The sequence below is a fragment of the Dermacentor andersoni genome, chromosome 7, assembly GCF_023375885.2.
Source record: "Dermacentor andersoni chromosome 7, qqDerAnde1_hic_scaffold, whole genome shotgun sequence".
NCBI classification, from domain to species: Eukaryota; Metazoa; Arthropoda; class Arachnida; order Ixodida; family Ixodidae; genus Dermacentor; species Dermacentor andersoni.
Genome location: NC_092820.1, coordinates 144334524 through 144359609, shown reverse-complemented (window position 1 = coordinate 144359609; position 25086 = coordinate 144334524). Strand labels below are relative to the sequence as shown.

Sequence of the window (25086 nt, the reverse complement as noted above, 5' to 3'; positions counted from 1 at the left end):
TTCCTGCCGTTCCTGAGCCCGTTCCGGGGAGTCCACGGAGGACGCCACCACCTGCTACGGCCAGGGGTGTCTCTACCGCTGTTGCCACCCTTCCGGGTGGTGCCCCAACGCCAACATCATCGACCACACCTCCACGGGCGCTTGGACCGGGAGCGTGTACGACGCAACCAACGACGCCTCCAGCGACGCCAGCCCTCGAACGTCGAACGCCACTCCGACGCCGGCTACGGGACCTACACCACGCCACGTCCGCACCGAACCAGACGTGAGCACGAACGCCGACCACTCTCAGTAGAACGCTAGTGGCAGTGTTACCGGTTCGTCTGTACTGATAGTTTTTGTATCTTGTGTGTTAGTTTTGTTAGGTTTGTGTGCTGCTGTTCGTGTCGCGTGGGTTGTATTAAATGTGCATCTGTGTGGGTACGCCTGTCGCCTAGTCCATTCTTTCGGCCAGAGTGTTCTCCGGAGGAGATCCGTGACAGAGATGAAGTGGCGAGCCTGCCAGGATTCATTTCCTTGTTTCTTTTTGCTTTGTCTCGGATCTTTCCGATCTCTCGACGGCAGAAAGTATGGATTTGGCAAAAACGCTAGAACTTGCGCTCAAGCTAGGGTTAAGCAAGGAAGAGGCGATGCGCCTCTGGGACGAGAAGAAAGAAGAAGCAAAGAGGCAGAGAGAGGAAAGGGCGCAAGCACGCGCAGATGCTCGCGAGGCAGAGGAGCGAGAGGCTAGAAGAGCTAGTGAGGCAGAAGAGCGAGAGGCTAGAAGAGCTCGCGAGGCAGAACAGGAGAAAAGAAGGATAGAACGAGAGGAGTTCATATTGTGGAAACAGGCGCATATCGCAGGAGGCTATGAGGGGATCACGGAAGATGATACGCGTTCTTTAGCTGGTACCGAATCCCCTAGACCTACTAGTGTTTGCCCAAGAAAGTTGATGGCCCCTTTTGATGACAAAAGAGATGATTTGGACGCGTATCCGCAAAGATTCCAGCGGATAGCTCTGGGGCAAGACCAAGCTGCATGCGTTGCCGACTCTCGGGCAGAACTTGTCACACCATCTGAAGTTCCACATCTGAAAGGAGAAGAAACGCCACTGGGAAATGAGGTGGTGACTGTAGCACCGAAGTCAAAAGAAGCAATGCCGGTGGCGGCGGGGCAAATAGGGGACCGTCCTGTATTGGTGCTTAGAGACAGCGGAGCCAACACAGCTTTGGTAAGGAGAAGCCTGGTGAAGGACGAGGAACTTACAGGGGAAACATAGACCCTCACTCTCGCAGATAGCACAGTAGGGTACATTCCTGAAGCCAGGATTCGAGTGTCCACGCCATATTATACCGGACAGGTAGTGGCAAAATGCGTAGAGCAGCCCATCTACGATCTCATCATGGGAAACATTACGGGTACAAGAAGTGTCGAGGACCCCGATCCTGAGTGGAGGATGCTCGACGTCGAAGAACTCCCAAAGTAGGAGAGGGCCACAACAACTCAGGCGAGTGATGGGGATGGGGCAGTCAGTTTCTCGACGGCAGTGGAGACAAGAGCTCAAGCGACAGGCAGAGCAATGCAGCGTTTGGAAAGAAAGTGGGTAAGGAGAAGGCCAAAGACAAGAAGCACACGAGCAAAGACAAGTCCAAAGACAAGACGAGCAAGAGCAAAGGCAAGTCCAAAGACAAGACGAGCAAGAGCAAAGACAAGAAAAGCAAATGCAACGATAGTAAAGAGAAGAAATAGAAGGGTTTCTGCCCCTGGCTAAGCAGCAAAAGCAGCAAAAGCAGCAAGAGCAGCAAGAGCACCAAAGAGAAAGGGGGACGCAAGCGCAAGTCCAAGAAGGCCAAGAAAGGCTCCTTTAAGGAAGGCAGCTCCAGATCGAGAAGCAAAGATAAGGCTGGCAAGGCTAAGTCCAGCAAGGAGAAGGGGGGCAAAGGAAGCAAGGAGGCGGACAAAGGCAGTAAGGAGAAGTCGAGCAAGAAAAAGAGCACCAAGAAGAAACACAGCAAGGATAAGCAAAGTAAAGAAAAGCAACAAAGCGAGGAGAAACACCACAACGAGGACGAGCACGGAAGCAAAGAAAAGCATGACAAAGACAAGAATACTCATTTCAGGTGGAATATATTAAAGGCAGGGATAACGTTGGAGCGGACTTTATGAGTAGAGCCAGTTGAACAGCCCTAGGTATCTCTGGGAGGTATCTTGTTGTTGCTGCTATGCTATGTATTTCAGGGATGTGTCGCGTTGTTGGTGTTGTGGTTATTACATGATTATACAAAGCAGTGTGTTGTGGACATTAACATGTTTATTAACGACACCATGTGGACAATTGCATTGTTCTGAAAACTCAAGTTTAGTTGTGGACATTCACATGTTTAGAACCCCGTATGGACAACGGCAGTTATGTGTTAGTGGTGTGCTTTTGGTGTGTGCTGGTCATCTGCGTTGTGCTGTGTGGTGTGCTGGGGCCAGAATCGCCACAGAAGATAGTCTGCTGGCTGGATGGCTTGAAGAGGAGGACGACTTGAGCAGTTGTTCAGGGAAAAACTCGAGAGAGGGGGCCCTTGTCACATATAAGAAGGAAGATAAAATAAAATGGTAGACGAAGAAAGGTTTCAAGAAGACGACGAGGAGGGCGTTAAGAATGACGTGGATTAACCGAGGACGAAAGAAGACAAAGAAGTTCTCAGTGAGGTGACAAGAGATGATTGGTGGAGAAGTATCCGGTAAGATGGAAAGCGATGATTGGTGGAGAAGAGAAGAAGACGAAAAGAAGGATTACGTGGACTAACAAGGCTATAAAAGGGCGAGGAAGGGCGAGACACAGGGGGGAGAAGAAAGCAGCGGAGACTCGGCGGGTGAGCGACGGTTCGACCGGAAGAGAGCGACGCCGGCTACTGCTGCGGTGAGCTCGTGTTCTACGGCTTTGCACCGCAGACTTCCTGCCGTTCCTGAGCCCCTTCCTGGGAGTCCACGGAGGACGCCACCACCTGCTACGGCCAGGGGTGTCTCTACCGCTGTTGCCACCCTTCCGGGTGGTGCCCCAACGCCAACATCATCGACCACACCTCCACGGGCGCTTGGACCGGGAGCGTGTACGACGCAACCAACGACGCCTCCAGCGACGCCAGCCCTCGAACGTCGAACGCCACTCCGACGCCGGCTACGGGACCCACACCACGCCACATCCGCACCGAACCAGACGTGAGCACGAACGCCAACCACTTAACAGTGGAACGCTAGTGGCAGTGTTACCGGTTCGTCTGTACTGATAGTTTTTGTATCTTGTGTGTTCGTTTTGTTAGGTTTGTGTGCTGCTGTTCGTGTCGCGTGGGTTGTATTAAATGTGCATCTGTGTGGGTACGCCTGTCGCCTAGTCCATTCTTTCGGCCAGAGTGTTCTCCGGAGGAGATCCGTGACAGAGATGAAGTATTGATCAATATTATAGTAAGCCTTGCGTTGATAGGAATGTTAAAAAAAGGATATACTTAAACTTGAGTAAGTTAAGTTATGAATAGTAATAGTAAGATTTGAACTGTGAATTTGTGCTTTTACTTTCTGAATTTCTAAACTGCAGTAGAAATAAATCAATTCTTCAAACTAAAAACTATTAACAAGGCATTCTTTTTGTGCCACATAGGAAATTATAAAGGGCTAGGCAAACGTTCCTGTGGCTATATGCCAAAACTGTTGCTCCAAGGGAGAGTATAACAGTGCTGCTTAAAGGTAATCCTAAATTTTGAAGTGGAATTTCTAGACATAGTTTTCGATGATTAGAAAACCGCCGGCATGATAATAAAAAATGATCTATAGATTCTGGTTCATTACAGAGGTAGCATAGAGGAAAAAAATCTGAAGATTTTGCTAATGACAGACCTTTTTTGTCCTCGCTCAAAGAAAATCTCCGATATCTGGCTGCAGTAATGTGCGCAGTTGCCGACAGCACAAATAGCACAGGACCTGCTAAAGAAGCTCTTGCTAAGGAATCGGCTTTTTCATTTATATCAATGTCTCGGTGGCCAGGGACCCATACTATATGCACTAAACTTAAGTTAGGTGGCGCAGTAAGTGCGCTGCATACAGATACAGAATCTGTGATGATAATAACTCTTGTAAATAGGTAATTTCCGCGAGGCAAGAACTATAGCCAGAAGTTCGGCATGAAAAACTGATGTGTAATCTGGTAGGCGAAGTGAAAAAGACCAATTGAGGAATGGTGAGTAGATACCCACACCTGCCTTCTCTTCACACGAAGAAGCATCGGTCGCAATTACGTTTATTTTGAAACGGGCCAAATAATCTTGTAAACGGTCATTCAAATATGTTGTGGGCAGAAATTTCGCATTGTGTGGAAAAATGTCTGCAAATTTAATTTTCAGTGACCCCGCGGAGACCTATGGAGCGGAATTATTTCTCTAAGGCGAACATTTAAAGGTGCTAATTGCGCTTGCACAAATACACTTGCGGGGTATGGAACCGTGACCACGTGGTCTCAAAAAATGGACCTGGTTCACTAATAAATGCATATTGTCCACGTCGTAGCGAAGAATCATAAGCTCTTAAGTAGGTTTGAACCGTAAGCATGCGGAATCGTGTGTGAAGAGTAGGTAGGCGCGCTTCCTGGTATAATACATTATTAGCAACGAATTTAGGAAGACCTAAACATAGTCGAAGAGCTTTTTCTAACAGAGCAAGGGGCCTTAATTTATATTTTGCACTTCCGGAGAACAAAACACAACCAAATTCTAGGATCGGTCGTACATACATACCATAAATCATAATTAATGTGTCACTTCGCATACCAAAGCGTCGGTTACTGACTCTACGTAGTAAACCTACGGCTCGTGTCGCCTTCGTTCCAATATTTTCAATGTGAGAACGCCAGTTCAGTTTTCCGTCATATGTGATACCCAAGTATTTAAGCGACTCTACCTGAGGAATGGTTCTCTGTTCATATACTAATGATAACTGTAACGGCCTGGAAAGCGGAAAAACAAGGACTGCACTTTTGTTTACGTTTAGTGACAGGTGCAGGTTGTGAAGCCACGTCTGTAGAGTACAGAGGTACGTTTGCAAAGACAGGTGAAGGGAATTGATGTCTCTAGCTGTCGCGAAAAAATGCAATGTCATCTGCATAGACATACAGATTCACATCCTGGTGCAGTGGTACTGTACTCATCAACAGGTTAAATAGTATAGGAGACAGAACAGCCCCATGAGGCACCCCTCTTGTCTGATCGAACATTCTTGAAGAAAATCCGTTTTGAAAACAATGAAATTTTCTGTTTCTCAGGAATTCAAAAATCCATGCCGTTATATATTTAGGAAAACTGTAGGACTGTAATGTGTCCAGCAGTAGAGAGTACTCGACGCTGTCATAAGCTTCTGCTATGTCAAGTGTCACTAAAGCGCTAATTTCTTTTCTGTGCTGAGCAAGTTGGATGCGGCTTTCCAATTCTACATGCGCACACCAAATGGAGAGACCGGGCCGGAAACCTATTTGACTTGGGCTCAGCAACGAATTTTCAGATATATAATCCATCATACGATCATATAAAACTCTTTCAATTAGTTTTACCATATTTGACGTAAGAGAGATAGGCCTAATGTTGTCAAGGTTGTAGCCAGCTCCTTGTTTTTTAAGCAGCGGAATTACTTTGGCTGTCCGCCATTCTGGTGGAATCCAAGCATTTTTTAGAGAATAATTAACTGCGTTGAGAATGTCATCAGAAGACATTTCAAACAACATTTTTAGCATGGCATTGGAAATGCCGTCAGGACCTGGAGCTGAGGCAGGCAGAGATCTAAGGACACTAGAGAGCTCTGACACTGTGACTTCCACGAAGTCATCAGCGATGGGAGGTCTTAGTGGCCCAATCGGCAAACGTGATGTTAAGCGTTGCGCTAAGCCCTTTCCTATGAATTCTAAAGAAGCAGATAACTCGCATGGTGAAAGTATTATCGATTCAATATTCGCTGGTGTTGGCATGAATTTTCTATATCGAAGGAATCTGAACAGAGCTTTTTTGTTGCTGGGCTTAGACAGGCATTCATGATGTTTTACGTCATACTCGTGTTTGGCATTCGAAACTGTTCTCTTGAACGCAGCAGCTGCAAATTTATAATCCCTCCAGTTACTCGGGCACTGATTGTAAAGTAATTTCTTCCACGCGGCTTTTCGTCTTCTATATTCCCGCGTGCAATCCGAATTCCACCAAGGAGAGGTTGTATTTTTGTTTATCTTAACATTAAATTGGGACTTTTTAAAGGAACTTTTGACTACTGCGCAAAGCCTCATGGCTTTGATGTCATTCGGTAGCATGTTCTGGGAACTGAGTACCGTTTTCAATATACTCTGAAATTTCTGGTAGTTGACAAAAGTACGCGTCGGAGACTCCAGGGGAATAACAGGGCAGACAATGTCAAACCTAATGGGTAGATGGTCACTATTTGAAGCTGAGTCGACAGTAGACCAGGAAGTTACGGGAAGTCCTGAACTAGCAAATGTTAGATCCAATGCCGATTTAGAAAGACCCTGAATGAAGGTAGCTGACTTCGTGTTTAAGCAACAAAAATTTTGATTAATTGCCCAGTCGGATAATCGCTTTCCACATGAGTCCGTTTTGAAACCCCAAGATACATGATGCGAATTAAAGTCTCCGGCTATCACAATTTCTTTCCTACAAGAGTTGACAACGGTATCGAGGAACCGAGTATCATGCAGGCCTGTGGGAAAGTATGTATTAACTAAGGAAAATGGGGAACAACCAGGAATAGTTACATCTATTGCTAGTATCTCACCCTCCGTAGACATGTACTGGTCGGAAATTTTTACTTTGTGGCATATTTTAGTTGCTATCAAGAAAACAAGCCCTCCGCCTCTCGATGGACGGTCCAATCGAAATAAACGATAATTTTGTATACGAAAATCTTGCCCATTGGAGAGCCAAGTTTCCTGCAAAAGGATAATGCCGGGAGAAAGTTGTGAGCAAAAATATATTAAATCAGTAGCTGCAGAAATAATGGAACGGCAGTTCCACTGTAATACCTTTAAATAACCTATGATGAATTAATGCCTGCTTTAGAAACCACTTGCTCTAAAATGCTGTCTTTTAAAAAATCTTTCTTCGAAAGACTGTCTTTACCATACTTTGTTGGTTTTGATTGAGGATCATAGCTGGAAGAGTTAGGATAAGAATCTGACTTGGAAAGACCATCTTTCACAAACTTTTTAGTTTTTGAGTGCGGGACAGAGATTGATCGATGAGCTATCGTTAGGTGATCTTGTGCGTTTAAGAGTCGGGAGGTCCATTTCTACATCCTGGTTGTTTTCTGACACTGATCTAGAGAGAAGCATCCGTTGTCGGTCTGCTGAGTTGAAGTGGATGGCACAGCATTGTCTGCGTCTTGTACAATAACTGATGAGGGGTCCATTAGTTGTTCAGCCTTCGATGTTAGGGTCTGTGTAATAATCTGCGAGCTAGCATTAGAACTCGCTAAAGGAGTGAAAAGCTGAATCATTTGTGATGTCAACACTTGAGCTAGAGTTTCCGACAGGTTTGATGTTAGTCGTTCCATAGCTTTTGACAACGCCTTTTCGACCGCTGTCGCAATAGAATCGGAAAGGGCTGAGTCTGTAACCATTTGCTGACGGGCTGTCACTCCTGCATATCCCTTAGATCTCCCCTGGACCTCAACAACAGCATCACGGCGCGAGCAACGTCTCCTTTCAACTAAATCTACAATTTGCATTTCCTGTGATCTTGCAGGACAGTTCGAGTAGTTGGCGGAATGACCACCACCACAGAGACAACATTTCTCTTCTTTGGAGGAACAATCACTAAAACTGTGGCTGTCTCCACACGTACGGCAGAGGGGTGCAGATCTGCAGCCTCTGACGCTGTGGCCAAATCGCCAACGCTTGTTACATTGGAGAATGCGTGGAGCTAGAGCTTCTACCTTGTAAATTAGGGGCCAGACCTTAATTTCTGTGGGCCGCATCGTTCCAGCACATGTAACTATGACTGACTCTGTTGGTACCTAATTATTATCAATCACTCGACTGCACCGGTAAACGGAGATGACGCCAGCTACCGAGAACATTTCTAAAATCTCCTCAGGGGTTAAAGTGACGTCCACCCCTTGTACAATGCATCTGGAGCATGCGAGATGTGGTGGTACGAAACAGCTCACCGGATGGGAAGCGAATGTGGAACAGTTCAGCAGTTCTTTGACACAGGTGTGGTCTGGCGAGCAGCATAGTATGCCACCTCTGCCGAATTGATGGACCTCTGTGATTTGACGGAAGTGGGGTGAGGCCTTCTGCAATTCGCCCTGAATCGTTTTTGGGTTTTTCATATTGATCGTCCCTCCAACAGTCGGCACCATGGCCACAGGAACAGTGCCGGCTCCACTGCGAAGAAAAAACTCAAGCGGCAGCTCCTGAGGAGCTACCGAGGCTGACCACGGGGAAGCCCCGTAGCCAGCTGATGCTACAGACATCAAGCAAGGCTAACACAAAAACACATCAGAAAAAGAAAAAATGTATATATAAAGGTTATGTGAAGTTACAAGCTGACCAAAGAAAATACCACCCGATACTTGACCTAAGCCCCCAAAGCAGGATTGGCTAAACCGTGCGCGTTTCCTTTGGACGCGGTATTTTGGGTCACCAAAGCCGCTACTGCGCGGCGGTATACCGCACCACCGTGCGGTATACCGCTGTGTTGGACTTGCACTATCTTCAGGATCCACGACCCACGAATACAGTTAGACGCGAAAAAATCACCAGTATATAGTTTCCAAGGAAAGCTAAACACTTTAAAAAAAATTCGCCTTCCATGATTCTTCCTCCACCTTGCTGGCTTCCGCAGAACTGGTTTGCAATATGAACACATTATAGCCGTCCTACCGAGGTGCTGTGTGTCTGCGCTAGTCTGAGCGAAACGGACATTTAAAAAGTCAAGCTAACATTATAACAATCTCCCGGGAACGTACAGCTGATCAGCGCTGACAGTTTCGCGTCGGTCCCATCTCGCGCCATCGAGGTGCGCGACCACCTATACAACACTGGACGCACTCCACGCCCCGTCAGCGTTATGAGACGCCTGGTATCTTGGCCAGGGCGCTGTTCCTTCTTCCTGTAGCAGAATTCGCCTTGCGTGCAGCGTCGCGGCCAGCATGCATGCAGCGCCCGCATAAATGTTAGAACATCCTCCGAGCCGTTCAAGCACAACGCTAGGCCTTGGTATCGCTGTCAAGTTACACCCCACCACAAGGTCTGCCACAAAGAGTTCCTTTCAATTAGGATGACTCGATGTCCTCCTCGCCCGCCGCTCCGTATAGAGTGAAGGCAACCGCGGCGTCTACAACGGCGTTGGACACGCGAATGGCGGACGCCGTAGCAGACGCCTTTAGCGGACGCCGTAGAGGGACGAGTTTTCGGCGCTCGTGTGTATCCGCCATTCGCGTGCCCAACGCCGTAGTAGACACCGCGGTTGTCTTCGCCTTGTACGGAGCAGCAGGCGAGGAGGACATCGATGCCCTCTACTGTCAAGGGGAGCGGAGAGACACCGCGCGCTGTCCGGAGGAATGGGGGAGGATTTGGTGGTAGGTTTACCGGTCGCTGACCGATGAATAACAATGCGTTGTTCCACCGATTTCTTATTGCAACCCATTCATTCGGAGTTTGTGCAAACGTTAATGCTCACGGCTGGGAGGAGCGTACGCAGAGCGGGCCCTCCTGTAACGTATTGTAAGTAACATATCCCGCTTCACGTGCTGCACTGCAACTGAAGAACTTGGGTGCTATGCGCTAAACCTTGTTATCCCTTTCCATGCGAAAGCAAGATCTACGACTCTGTGTGCTGTTTGCGACCGCTGTGTATACCGTAATTATGAGCCAGCGCCCGAGGTAGCATGCCAAGCGATCAGTCAGCTAATATCTCCCGCACGCTATTAAAGTTTGTGCATCTCTCTTCGAGCGAAACTGCCACTTGTTTCTTTTCATTTTAATCTACATTGGCCAAAATTTTCTGGCGTGACCACCTTCCTGGATCGATTTTTTTCCCACCCAGTATCAACGAATGGCCGCCAGTCCAGGCTTCCGCAACCGTATGTCGTGGCTGTTGTACAACGTTCACCTTGGGGACCACACCAAGAATTGCACCAAGCCGTTCGGCGTCCTCGAGAGGGTCTGTCGGTATTTGAAGGACCCTTCATCTTGCTAGGACACCGTTGACCTCAATGGAACTTCTAATTAGCAACAGGTGTGGACGCGACCGCGAGGTCACCTCATGTACTACACGTATGTGACGATGGCCACGGATACTTCCATATAGCTTCTAGCGAGAGAAGCCGGCGTCTCGGCGAAAGCTGTTTTACTATAACTGTCATACATGTGTGTACGTTGTCACGTTGTTTTTTTTTTTTTCACTTTTCACAAAGTGCACTCCTTTAATTTATCGCTCGTGCGCTGTCTGGCTATATCTGTGTGCCCAATAAACATATTTGTGCACACAACCTGGTCTCACTCGATAACACGGATGTTTGGATACTTGAGATTAAATTGTTTGCGGTGTGTCAGAGTTCTTTCTTGGAGGGTTTTAAAAACTAATTGATGAAGCTTTCTAATGAGGTAACTCCTCAGTAATTTGTTGCACAATATAATGCTACAGTACATTATACTGGGTGTTTCTAAATAGCCATTCTGAAATAAAAGGACGGTTCCTTTGGAGACGTGCTGTCAGTGGTGGCGACCATGAGGTGACGGATGATACGTGATAACTAGTCGCTAATTAACAAAAATGCAATTAACTTTCAAACTTTTGGTGTCAGCGGGCTCATCACCCAAAAGTTTATATGGCTTTTACGGAGAGCTCGCCTCAATGTCCCAATTACGATGACCCCGCGGAAACGAACAGTGTAAAGCTTAATCAGTGATCTTTTGGTAATTAGCGACTAATCACCACGTACCACCCGTCACTCTATGGTCGGCGCCGCCAATGCTGCGTCTCCGAAGAAACCGTCCATTTCTTTCAAAACGGCCATTATTAAAGTCTTCGTGCAAACACTCAGTATAATGTACCGAAACGCTTGGGAGCATTTCAAGAAGCTACGGCTTGTCATTCGGATGTGTAGTACAATGCATCAATGTGCGCGCTGCTCTAACCCTAGTAACGCTGGGTAGGACATGGATTATTCATTCAACTTCTCCATGAATTTCTTGCGACCGCACTTTGTGGCTTTTGCAATGATTTTGGCACGGGGAGTTCTACACGAGTTTTTCGTGTGGCAGTAACGGAGTACGGCGATGTTCTGTTAAAAATAAACGATTGATTGATTGATTGATTGATTGATTGAAAGTCGACGGTCGCACACCAGTATGAAATGTACTGGTATACCCACATACCGGTACCGGTAAATGTACCGGTATACCGGTACCAAATGTTGCGCAACGCCCGAACGAACTATCCACCTCCCGGGAAAACGCTCACTCGAGGACCTAAGTTTCCAGATAGCTTTACGAGGACCGCCACATCCGTGACCCGCTTCGCCCTGGCCACGTACGTACACGATCGGAACCGGAGGCGATCGCGGACGCTATGCGCCGCACCGAGAATTCCGTGTTCGGACAGAACATGCATTTGAGCGTTTACGCGTCTGCGTCCCGCAAGTGGTGGTCCTCGAATCAGCCGCCGCTGGTCCTCGGTGGCCCGCTCACCGGTAGTCCGCTTGGCGTGCCGCCGCTGTTCTTCGGCCCGGCCGTGTCGCTTCTCTCTCGCCGCCCCACGGTCGTGCGTACCTCGGTCGGCCCGTCGTCGCTTTGACCTCCTTGCCTCGCCACTTCGGTACGCATCGCATACCTTTGTAATTCCCCGATCAAGTTTCTTATAAACACGCGACAGACGTAACATCTTCCGTCTGTAGAACCCTGTTTATCTTTTTGCAGTGTTCTTAAAGGTTAACTACGTCGTATCCAGGAAATACTTGTCATTCACCGCCCTTAAATTTAGAGGAAATATGAGGCATGCTATAGTGGTGATCTGCAGGTAAATATTGATTTTTCTGGGTCAATAAAGGGCAAATGGAAATTCCTGCGCCCTCTTTTCTCCATTTCATAGAGGCGTTATGCAAGAAGCTTATAAATTTTCCGCGACGACCTGAAAGTAAGGATGCAAGTTATTTTATATTTAGAAAACATCAGGGCCATGTTATAGGCGAGCATGCACAGAAAACTTGCATGTAAGTCAGTTACGGAATTATCAGCAAATTAATTTCGTTACTGTTCCAGCGCTAACAATTAAGCGAACGACGAAGGAAGTTTGCCCGATGTATTGAAAGAACTCAAAGTGCCAGAAACTTGACATTTCCGTAAAGTTGGGGAAATTTTATGAGCAATATGTGGGCACAGTTTCAAAAGTGTGAGTTAAATAAGGGCGTTGTAAAAGAATCCTTAAGTAAGTGCTCGAAAATGACATATGGCCGGTATCCGCTATGTTTTCCAGTCTCCCGAAAAAACTTAACGTGATACCTACTTTAATTTGGTAAAATTAGGGTTCATAGAATGTATAATTAAGGAGTCGCGAAGCTTTAACATTCGTGGCCTATGTATTGGTATTGAATATAATAACTGCACTCCCGTTTCCAACCTATTTTCACGCATTCCCCAAGGCACGTATTCGGTTGCCCACGGTATCTTCGGTGAACTAAACGGGCCACCTTTATATATATATATATATATACACGCAAATATGCCAGGACAGAACCAAGATAATGTTGTCTGCCATCGCTCGGAGAAAGAAGGAAGGAAATCTTTATTTGGTCCTGCAAGTAGTGATAATTAATCACTAAGCGGGCCGCTCCCACGTCGGGACCGGAAGGCCAAGCCTCACGGCCACATCGTGAGCCTGCTGGACAGCCCAGAATTGTTCATCCAGGTCCGGGCTGCGAAGTGCAGCCTCCCACCTGGACGCATCCTTGATCGCCGAGTCTTCAATTCTTTCGCAAGACCAGAGCATGTGTTCGAGCGAGGCTAAAGCACCATAATATTGGCAATAAGGCTCTGTATACGTCTCTGGATAAAACATGTTCAGTCTCCGTGGGCAAGGATAAGCACCAGTCTGTAGTAAGCGTAATGCAAGTGCCTGAGCCCTGTTTAGTTTAGGATGCGGCAAACTGTAAACCCTGCGATTAAGATGGTAATACTTCGTGATCTCATTGTATGTGGAAGGGGAGTCTCTATTCTAGTGTTAATTAATCAACTTCTCAAACATTACAATTAGCCCAAAAGTGTTAAGGAGGAAATTGTAGAGCTACTTGAAGAATTCTCAATGCCGCTTTATAAGTGTTTTTCCGAGAGTGACAGAAACCCGTAAATACTCGTGATATTGGCGCGTGACCGGCCTCTCGAGGCACGCCCCCCACCCCTCGTCTCCCCCCATGCGTTGCGTGCAACGGAAGACAGCGCACTTCCTCCCCGCTTTCCTCCCTCGCGCGTGCGTGATTGAGCGGCCATCGTCGGCTCGCCGGTCTTTGTGCCACACTGCGTGTGTATCATCGAAGCAAGGGGCGCCCCCGCCACTTGTTCTTCGGAAGTAGTTGCCCTTGTGCTGGGCTTCAAACATCCTTTTTTAGGCTTGTAGCGCCGCTCAGAACGAGCAAAAAGGACGTTGGAAGGGGTAATTAAAAGAAACGGAGAACAGGGTCAGAACGAGCAAACAGGACGGTGGAAAGGGTAACGAAAAGAAACGGAGAACAGGGTGAGCTGTCACCCTGTTCTCCGTTCCTTTTCATTACCCCTTCCACCGTCCTTTCTGCTCGTTCCGAGCTGCGCAACAAGCCTAAAAAGTCACGACATACAAACGCGCCCAAACTTCCACGCTTTTGACCTTCAAACATATACTGACAAACTTCAACGTTCCCCGTAACTGCAGACCCCTTCCCGTACGTCGAATTGAAGCGTCCGATGACGCGCAGCACCAAGGCTAATCCACTGACAGCTTCCAAAGTTCCGCGGAACTGCTGACCGCCTCCCGAGGAGTCCGGTGATACGCCGCACCGAGACTTCTACCGCTATGAAAAAGGAATGCGACGTGGGTGGCGTTAGCACCCGCCCCACCTCGCTCCTGCCGACGAAGGATCGCCAAGGGGATTTAAGTCAGAACCGGCCCATTGTTGGGAGAGAGAGTCGCCACCAGCCGCCTAGTCCATCTGGTGCGCTCCTACAGCTACATGTACACTATTTTCCGCTATATGTGCACATATTGTATAAAGATTTCCGTTTTCTCTTCCTCTGCTCCGAAATTCCGTCTCTCCTCCTCCGTTCCGAAGTCACAAACGCAGTCGCACGCTTTCACTCGCACATACAGCGTAAGGCGCGCGAGGACAGTGCAATCACGAGGCGAACCCGTTAAGTCCATACCGCAGAAAGAACCCGTAGCTACACCGGTGCTCTAAAAGAAGTGCAACGGTTGCAATGATGTCATAAACTTTATTCGTAAATCATCTCTCTTGACAGAAGTGCAAGCAACACGCAAGTGCAAGTCACATCAGTTGCACGCTGCTTCCTCGTCACACGTGCACACAGAGGAAGGCTTCCACAACCATCTCTTGACAGACGTACAGGTTTTGAGCGTTCAACGACACATCTGAGGCACGTTGTCAGCTTACTCGGTGCCACCTCTGCCGGCTACGTAACGAGGGGTGCCGTCCTCGGCGCCAGTCCATGTTTGATACACTCAAGTCCAACATCAAAAGACAATGGAGCATTCCTGTCGCACCGCACACTAGCCTCTAAGACGTGCAAAAGAAGCTTGATCTGGGACAGCAGGCTTTTTTTCTTTAAGAATTTTCATGCTGCTAACATCTTTGTATTGTGCGCCGGAATAGATTGCCACTCTGATGCGCCACGTATCTGAAATAAGAAAGCTTTTGGGAGCAGCAGACCCAATGTGAACGGATGCTACGTGCAATGCACACATGTTAATCCGAGCCAGCTTTGGGTTTTGCACATGCGCAGTGCCATTGCAATTCCAGAATGACATAGTCCCCCTTGCGTTTCCTAGCCATTTGTATCCGCCATTCACTAAAACTCTCTAGCAGCATCGCACATCAGCCTCCGAAATGCCTGTGAAAGGGAAAGCCATTCTCGGAGCAGCAAGTGCAATTATTGTTTCTTTTTTTTTTTTTTAGAAATCACATGGCCTTCGTAGTATGCACCGGAATCGCCACTGCGATACACCACACATACAATATTAGGGAGTTTTCAGAAACGGCAGACCCACCATTATTGAATGCTATCCAGATGCACGTAAAATACCCGCAGTCATCATTGGGTTTTGCACATGCTCAGTTCGACTGGCAATACTTTTTGAGAAAACAAGGTCCCCTTTGCATATCCTTGTCGCTCGCACTTGCCATTCTCTAAAACCCCTTAGAAGTTAAACACACCACGGGCTGCGTTCACACTGTTGAACTGACCTGCTTGCAATTGAACTTATTTAAATTAGACGCTTAATTTTGGACCGAAGTGATCACGTCTTATGGGGGAAACACTGTTTACAGCAATATGTAAGGTACACTACTGGCAGTCCAAACAACAGACTATGAGAGAATTACTAAAACTTTCATATTTACAGATATCTCACTAAAATTTGCGGTAAAAGAACGAAAACAAAAAAGCAGATACACTTGAGCAGTGTCTAGAACACAAATGTATTTTTCTCTTTCTGACAGATGTTCATTGCATGTCCTGACCGATGATGCCTGCAGAGTTTTGGAGGCGCACAGGAAGTTTTAGAAATAGTGAAAATAGCGAACTTAGCGTCTGCATTTCCATCTCATGGGAGTTTCCACTAATATACGGCAAACTTTTGACTTATTAAGAGGGAGGACTGATCCCTTAGCACAGTGCAATTTGTTTGCCTGAATTTCACATGAAATTTTGTCCGTGCTTATTGTGCACTCACAAATACTTGGCAGATTCTGGCTGTTCTTGTGCGTTACATTAAATAAATGAAAAGTGAACTACAGTGCCCTTTTGATATATTTGTGACAATACGTTTGATGACTGTCCATGCAACTCCTAACAGCATAATTTGTAAGCATGGATGTTATTTTAAAACATATTCAATAACGATGCTGCTATCCATGCAAAACGAGCATTTTGCATCTGCCTTTCTCAAATGTATATTTGCAGGCCTTTAAGGTACTCTTTGCAGGCCTTTAAGGTACTTTAAGTCTTTATTGCTGCAATTTTTCACAGCAGATTCATGATCCCTGTTGGTGGATTTTGACAACTGTTCCAATAAAATCCGTTGTAGAAGGAAAAAAAAAACAATATCAACATTGGTCAATTTATGCTATCTGCAGTATAACGGAATGACTCGGGGCTAGTTTGGGTTCATAGAATGCACGGGCCTTGTCGGCCGCACCCGGGCATGCCAAGTCTCTGCTACTTCCAAAAACTCTCTCGCATCAACGTGACCACCACGTCCGGTTCACTCCCGGACCCTTCTAAGCAGCAGCCGACTGCGCCGGATGGCCCCGACTCGTCACAAAATGCACAGGAGGTTGTTCTCAATTCTTTTCAAGAAGCAGACGCTCTTCGTCGTGAGTACCTTGTGGCTCGCGCAACGCCGGTCCTGCAGCGTTGCGCGAAAAAAAATAAAGCAAGGGAGGAGGGTAGGAGATAATGAAACAAGCACTCTCTCTCTCACTCTCTTTCAAAGAGAGGGCAGTCGGGGAGAGAGAGAAAAACAAGAAGTAATACAATCCGGGGGAGGCGAAAGAAGAAAACCTCTGCAAGGCTCAAGTAGCACAATGTGTGCCACCAGTGTAAGCCCAACATAAGGCCTACCTGGGCAGCATGGCCCGACATTGGCCCGGTGTGGGGCTTACGTCGGCTTAGCATCAACAGCTACGTTGGAGCATTCAAATACTGCAGCCCTCTTAAATGCTTCCTTTCGCTTGCGCAAACCGGCGCTCTCGCGCCTGACCAGTGACGGGAGCTCGCGGGAGGGACGGCAAGAAAGGCATCGACACGCGATTCTTCGGCCATTTCTGCCTCTCGGAAGTGTCTTACCTACTAGTGTATGGCACCTGGCCACAGTTATGTACAGTCACTGTATATGTTATATTTATAATATATATAATATTTATATATATATGTATGTATACATACACAGTCCTAGCCCTCCCCCCCCATGTTGCGGGGTGCAAACAGAAGCACACACGATACAAAGAAAACTTGACCGCGCAAAATATGCGGCAGAATCGATTTGGCGACTCTGAATGAGTGCGCTGTGCTTCGCACGCTCTACGGGAAAGAGAAAAAAAGAATTAAAACGGGGCGCAGGCAACGATACGAAATGCCAAGACTCTATTAGAACCAGAGGTGGCATTTCTTTACCAGAAGGCAGAGGCTGTGTGTGCCGTCCTGCCACTTGGATATTGTTCCGCATGCTTGCCCAAAGTGTCCGTGACATGGACACGTGCACACACGTACATGCATTCATGCGCTTGTATTTCACATGAAACCTAATAGAAGGTTTTTTCAAGAAAGCCTTGCTTCCAGACATAGGTTGAACACGAGAAATGCTGCAGGTCATTATTTTAGGTTTCACCGGCACACGAACGAAGACACAGGACTACTGCAGAGTCCAAGCCGACGCTTTAGCTTAGCACAACAGTCTATGTCCCCGCAGCACATCGAACTGCACAGTTTTACCTCGACTGGCCAATGCGTGGTTGGTTCTTAACAATTCTAGTTTGGCGCCGCTATTCCAACCAACCTGTCAGCTCTGGAGACATCGCTAAAAACCGAACATAAAAATGTGCACCACAGGGGAAGGCACTTAAAAAGAAATGCGAGTGACAAGTTCATTTCCTCTTTACGCGCTCACTCGCAAACAATAACATAAGGCAAGTGGCTTTATCGAAACAGATATGCAAACAGAAGGGGTGAGGACTTAAAAAAAAAAGTCAGCTTGGAAGACTGCCCACAACCACATGCACTTCGGAGAGAGCCCCTCTCCCACACACACACACGCACGCGCGCACGCAGCAGTGATCAACTGATCAGAGACTAAGGCACATAAAACTGCGGGTTCACACATCTCAAAGGTGATGCGCCCAAATTGCGGTGACGATGCAACAAGGCGCAATCGGCAAAGAATCGAGGGAGCGACAGGTAGCATTCACACTCGGGATCAAAAAGGGAGGCAGGCTAAGTCTCCAACGTCACAGTTGAAAGCCAGAGCCTTCGATTCACGTTCGGCCAGTTCAGATGGCCAGAAGGAGCTTGTCATCGCTGAACTGCCCGTAATGGTGTATCCACACGGCGAACGACTCCGCAAACAACTGTTCTACAGACAACGATTTCGAAGCCCGTCCGGCTGCGAAGAGCATCCAGATGACGGACGAGACAAGAAAATAACAGCGCCTGAAACTGGCTCTGCTGTCCCCTTCACATCTGTTGTTGCGGTGCACTGTTTGGGCCCGTTAGTTCCCAACCGATGCTCGTATTTGCTTTAAATTTGTGTCGCGACGTCAGACAGCAAAGTATTCCTGACCATTCGGCGCTGTTTCCGAGATCCACTTTTCAATTTCAATGCCTTAGGCCTAACAACGGAGGCTGCACTAGCTGTACGTGGCCTCCAAGATTTGGCAGCATGCCCAGCTCGATCTCACAGGCCGTACATAACGAATATTTATCCTTTGTATAGATGGCACCACAACCTAAATTTCGGTAACTGAAACTCTGGGTTGGCGGTGATGGCGGCTTTCTTACTTTTTAAATTTTGCAGGTACTTCTTTCCTCTAAAACGCTTTTGTTGGTAAAAGGACACTGCTTATTGGCAGACAAAGAAAGCATTCTAGGTTAGGTTAACTTCGTTTGACTGGCAGAATACGGATGCGAGAAATGGCTTGGCATTTCTCGTCTGTGCGCACCGTGGACGAGACGTTGCCAACGGCAATCCGTGACGTGGAGTCAGGTGATGCGATGTCTAGCATGGAAAACAAATATTCACTCCGTTGTGTGGATACACGATACAACAGCCAGAGGTGCCAGTAAAAAACAAACAAATATAAGGGATAGGACCTAGGTGCCGTCAACAAAATAAAAAGAAAGGATCAACTGAACAAGGGGCAACAACGAAGAAAATCATGGCAGGGTAAGAAAATGGCGTGCCCACAAACACACACACTCGCACGTGCCAGTTGTCTCATGATAAAAGTCACCATTTCATAAGAACAGCGTCGTAAACACTAAAGAGCAATAGGCAGGTGATGATTTAGAGAGGAAAAAAAAAAGCAGACAACCAGCAGTGGCATCAACAGGAAGCCTGTCGTGCCGGCAATGTCAACAAAGAACTTTGGTTGCGATACGGGTGACAAGAGGCGATGCAGAGAAAGAGGAGAAGAGAAATATGAAAGACGGTCTTCACAGAAGGTTGTGCACTAACGAGAAAGAAAGTAAGGTGGGGGGAGCGAGAAGCTTGATGAGGCCACAGGTTGGCACGATGACAGACAATCGTTCCCGCCATGTTTCCAGCACAGGTGGCAAACAGTGGTGCCTAGAATGGAGGCATGCCATCTGCAAAGAAGGAAAAACACAGCACTGGTCATTTTCCTTGCTAAAAAATCAGGTGAGCGTGAGATTTTTAACTCGAGGAGGGTGTGTTGGGAGGCTAGGTGGTGAAACTTCCTTTTTTCTTTTTTCTTAACTGCGCTAAGGACGAGACCTCTGTGTCTCGTCCCTAGCGCAGTTGAAGTTCACAGAAAAAGTGAGATTTTTACTTTGTTTGGAAGCATTTTTCCAATTTTTTACGTTGGTTTTCTTACTTTGAAGACACAGAAAGTAGGCGTGCATTTGATTCAGGGGAGGGTTAGTGTCTGGGAAATACTGCTAAAGGAATCAGTGATGTGTTCTGGCATTTTTTTTGCATCTTGTTTAACTCGACCTGCCGGATATTTTGATCAATTTCATCAATCCCGCCTGGCTCGAATTAATGGAAGTCAACAGCATTACGTGGACATTTCAAGATGGAGGATGGTGTGGCAGTTTCATTATAACCCAGCCCCAGGGGAGCAACAAAAGATTTGTACAGTAAACCCTCATTTTAACGAAGTGGACAGGGCAACGAAACAAACTCGATATAAGGGGTAATTCAACAAAAGAAACTACTCCATAAAAGTTTGAAAAGTAGAGCGGAAAAAGCACCACTCCACGGAAGTCTAATACAGGTGTTAGCGGCACATTTTCAGTTGCAATCGAGCCAGACTGCAATCAAATTTCTCGGTCGCAATTGGCTCCTTTGTGCAAGCTGCGGGAGGGAGCCAATAGGGTCTTGGTTCGAGTGACTTAGGGCACGGTGGGCGCGTGAAAGCGGGGCGGAGTAACATTTTTCTGTTCCTTTGCGCACTACTTCCACATCGGCGGTCGCCGCTGACAACACTCGGGTGCAGCATGGAGGAAAAGAGCACGCTGATAGCGAAGGTCGCTCGCTCGCTCGGCACAAATGAGCCCTCTAAATGTAACTAAAGGGAAGTGACATCCTTTATCCTGCCACCCGAGCCAGCGAGCAAGGGCAGGTGAGGAAGTGCGAGGCTTATCCACATCTCCCCGTTGGTGGAGCGGAATCACGTGACAGCTCCCGACAGTTGCTCTCGATCCCAGTGTGCGATCACAGTGATCATGGACCCGGCGATCACGACGATCGGTGTGCTGCGCGGCGCGGTCAGCAGGATCGAAAAAAACAAACTGAGAGGGCAAGCGGTGAAGAAAAGCGTGGGTGGCGAGAAGGAGATGCCAGGAGAGGAGGCATGTCACTACCTTTAGTTTATGCTGGCGAAGCTGGCGACGACTAGGGTCGCTTGCTCGCCCGGCATGCAACATTTCGCTCAGCACAAAAGGCACTGAGCCTCGCCGTGAGCACGCACACGCCCCTCGACAGTTTGCTCTAAGCTGAGCCGCTTGTCTGTATGCTTAGAGCAGTCCAGTTTAAAACACATGCGTTTGGGTCGGGTCTGGGAGAAATTTCGAATGAAGCAATCCCTTGAGTAACTCGGCTTCGTTATGATGAGGGTTTACTGTATCTGCTTCCAAAGAATCAAAACGTGAAACTAAACTTTTCAATAACCAATGCAATTTCCTTCCGCAAAGCTTTTCTTCCCCTCTGAGAGCCAACACGTATAAATTTGGCAAACATGCGCCAAGAGGTTTGCAAGGTTTCATGAAGTGCAGACACTGGCCGTGAAGCAGATCTTACCAGAACCTCCGAGGGCGTGCTCGGTGACACTGAGACAGAGGGACTCCAGCCGGTTGTTGAGCTCCGGGTCGTTTGCCGATGTGTCGGCTTGCATACGCCCTGCACATGAGATTTCCTTTCTCCTTAGTCTGTCATCGAAGACATACTGCAACAAAACTTCACTTTAGCTAAATCAAATTTATAAACTGGTACGTGCAATAGTCCGTTTCATCCTTAGCAGGTAGCCCTTTGCAAGCTACGAAAGTAGTGCAGTCATACGAGTCCAACTTCATACATTTCGCAGTGTGGTTGCTTTTGCTCTGCAGCACACTCTATGGATTGATTATTTCATATACAATAAAACCTCGTTAAACCATACCCGCTTAAACAGTAGTTTCGTTTTAAAAGTAGTAAAGTCAATTCCCCGACTCAGCGGCCACTGAACATAATGTGTTTTGTATCCGCATAAACCGTACCAGCTTATTGCGTATGCATCGGTTAAACATAGCGTTTCCCCTTTTCGTTGTGTAAACACGGCGGTGCGTCGTCTCCATCAGGCGGCCCGGCAGAACAAGCCTCAGAGATAGAAACAACGGCCTCCAAGCGCCCTGTGTGTTTGCACGTGAAGCCGCATCAACATCAACATCATTTCGGCGCCGTGCCAGAGGGCATTGTAGCGTCGTGCAAGCGAGGACTCGCGTCATGCCATAGCTCGGATAAAAAAAGATGTCAGGTGCTCAGCATAGAAGAAAAATTAGACATCGTCCGTGCTATCGAACGTGGCACGAAGAAGTCGGCGCTGGCACGCGACAGGGATCTGCTGTTGACTACGGTGTGTGGCATTTGGAATGCGAAGTTGCTCGGCAGCTCTGCTGTGACGGCGAAAAGATGTTGACTGCAAGGTTCGACTTTTCGCCATCGTTGCCCCTGTTGCTGCCGAATTGTCGACTAGCGACAGTGATGAGGACGACACGGAAAGTGACAGCATGGGCAATTCAGGCACGACAGTGGCAGAAGCTGCGCGTTACGTCAGCTTCATGAATGCAATCGTTGCGACGAGAACAGCACCCAACAATGAAAAAAGCGCCCCGGGACTTCTGCAGCACTACCGCGCGCGTGCACGGAGAATACGTAACGCCAACGAGGAATCTTACATGCGAGTGTTTGCCAAGAAGAGGGGGCTGGCTGAAAAGCTGGCACGCAGCTTCAGTAAGTTTGAGGCCGCTGTCGTTGTCGTGCTAGGCCGCCGCGGCACCAAACAAAAATAACGATTTTGTCGCGCGAAGTGAATAAATACTGCATGTTTTTTTCCTCTTTCATCACACTCTCCCCGAATTCCGTTTTCAACAGATAAGTGGGCGATCTCGTGCTATTTCGGTTAAACAGTACTCCCATTTAGTACGAACTTTTTCCGAGCTCCGGACAACTACGGTTTAACTAGGTTTCACTGTATTGGAACTAAAACTACATACTTGAGGTAAAGTTACAACGAATCCCGTATTATTTGTGCACCTTCGTGGTTTCATTATGGGACATTCCGTTTCGGTCGCAAGCAAGCCACTGGTCGTAGAAACATGTCGCTCCTGGGTACCTGCTGGCTACCAAACTGAAACTAGTTCGTAGAAGCAAATGTTACAGTAATTTATTTAGGATGCTCCAATGCACAGCAGCGTTTTTTTCTACGGTTTAAAGAGCTTGGACCTTTGTTCAGCGCAAAAAAAAAGTAACAAGTTGTGAACACATCGGTATTCAGTGATGAGGAAGTGGCGGCGCCGCAAGACTTCCAAATAGTCAGGGGGACCGCCAAGAGATGGAACAAGTGTTGTGGGGCAGACGGGAGGTGTGAACTGTAGTCGCTGGATGGAGCCCTAGGGGGCTCACTCTGACTGGGCTTTGCGCGGTGCGTCGTGTGCGGACTGGGGGGGCGAGTGGTGGACAGATGTGGAAATGTGGGGCTTGTGAACAAAGTGTGTAGTAAAGAGAAAGGCAGGTTCATCGTCAATCCTAACAACCCCTTTAAGGCGCTTTTCAGCAGTTTCTGCAGGCCACGTGCCTACTCTTTACCCGTACAACAGTGCACGATTTCACGATTACCAAAACTTGACTCGCGAGCCTCGTTCACCAAAAAACGCCACATGTGTTCAAGAAGAGACACTCCTTACCATTGTTAGTTGTAGCCTGCTTGTACAGCGAAGCGACCACTGGATTTGGTCGCACGGGAGCAGAGTGAGTCCTCTGGATCTGCACGTGCGGCTTGTTCAGGTGCTGTTAATGTAAGAGCACGAGCAGAGGGGTCGCATATAAAGGTGCGGCACACACATGGACGCAGAGCATGTGATGCAATGAAAATGTTAAAAATAATGTGGGAGCTGCCGTATTTATTCGAATATAAGCACAAATGTATGCTGTAACCCCCAACATATTGAACTTGCTGTGAAATAAAAAAAAGTTTGAGTACAGGTCAACCCTCATCTTTTTTTAGAAAAATGAAAAGCTTCGATCATGACACACATTTATTTACTGTAAGCTCGGCTACTAAATCTCGCCAGTCGATGCCACAAGCTGCTTCCTCGTCGGAGCTGACAAAGAAGCCATCCTTTTAAAGTGCTTCACAGATGTCCTCGGCACCCCAAACAATGTCGTTCACAGAGCCGATGAGTGTGTTGGATATGCAGCAATTCGTAAAGCCAGTCTTGATAATCTCCAGACTGAATTTACGACGTGTGCGACAAAGGAACTCGATAACCTCAGTAGTAATATTAGACATGTTAAAGAATACAGGTGAAGATTCTTTAGTCACGGATATGCGTCGATAGCTCACTTTGGGCTAAACTTAAGAAAAAAAAAGGTAAATCAATATTCAAATAAATAGGGTGGTATCATATCATAGCTGTAGCAGCCCGAAAACAAACCTGTTTGACGTTTACAACTGTTTATCACGAAAGGTCTATTCAGGCCAATAATGACACTTCGAATGCCCGAGAGCACTAATGTGCCTTCTCATCTTGACTTGATGCTCAAGTTGCGAAACAGTGCAAGACAGCCAGTTTGGTGACACGTGGAATCTCCCGAGTTGTCTTGATAACCGCAAATAACCAATAGACAAGAGATTAGGAGCACATGGAGCTCTTCTATCTCGTTCGTCAGGAGCTGTTGTGTGTTGCTCGATGGGCAGTATTCACATCGGTAGGTGTCTCCGTCTTTCCCTGGGCACCTCTCATTTTGTCCTTCTACCAGGCAATTCAAGCACTTTAGAAAAAGCCCCCTTAATTTTATTGCCAGTAACAACCAGCAGTAACTTTATCTCAAAACAAATGTGTTACATACAACATGAGAAGAAGCGTCACAGCTTTCAAGCACCTTTAAAATATTTATTTTACCAACCCCAAAAAGAACGGCACAAATGAACAGGGATGAGATAGGAAACACGAACGAGCACAGTCTGTGTTTTCTATCTCGTCCCTGTTGGTCTGCGCCATTCTTCCTTGAGTATGGATTACCAACACGCCCAACAGTCTGTACAGTTAAACCTGGATATAACGAAGTTGACAAAAGCTCGCAATTTTTCGTTACATGCAGGTTTTCGTTACATGCAGGTTTCGCGTGAAGGCTCGTACGAATGATGCAGAAACGAAACCAAATAGCTCAATATATCCGTGAAGGTGAACTCACCCTTCAATCATTTATTTTACACTAAAAAACTGCGTAATTTCCGCTTGCTTCTTCGGCACGAGTGTAGGCACAACACGCCGCTCCAAAGAGGCTAAATCGTGTAGAGCTCCTTCATCGTCGAGCGAGCCGACGAAACGGCGCATAACGTCCATTGCGTTCATCACCTCCTTTGCAGTA

General features: G+C 47.4%; 1 protein-coding gene and 1 long non-coding RNA gene across 5 annotated transcripts in view; one reads left to right on the top strand and one right to left on the bottom strand.

The window, feature by feature from the left end:
- Window positions 1-275: 275 nt before the first annotated feature.
- LOC129385571 (uncharacterized) lies at window positions 276-11335 on the top strand. The gene is made up of 2 exons (XR_008613036.1): window positions 276-3190; window positions 10063-11335. It is a non-coding gene; the product is annotated as an uncharacterized lncRNA (long non-coding RNA).
- A 3122-nt stretch (window positions 11336-14457) lies between these two features.
- Window positions 14458-25086, bottom strand: part of LOC126533698 (protein Smaug homolog 1-like) — a 124481-nt gene continuing 113852 nt past the window's right edge. For all 4 annotated transcript variants that reach the window (XM_050180885.2, XM_055072270.1, XM_050180884.3 and 1 more), the window contains 3 exons: window positions 23400-23502; window positions 21259-21357; window positions 14458-19583 (listed from right to left, as the gene is read on the bottom strand). In XM_050180885.2, coding sequence (XP_050036842.1) covers window positions 19564-19583; window positions 21259-21357; window positions 23400-23502 — 222 coding nt within the window. In that variant the 3' untranslated portion in view covers window positions 14458-19563. The remainder of the gene's footprint in view (window positions 19584-21258; window positions 21358-23399; window positions 23503-25086) is intronic.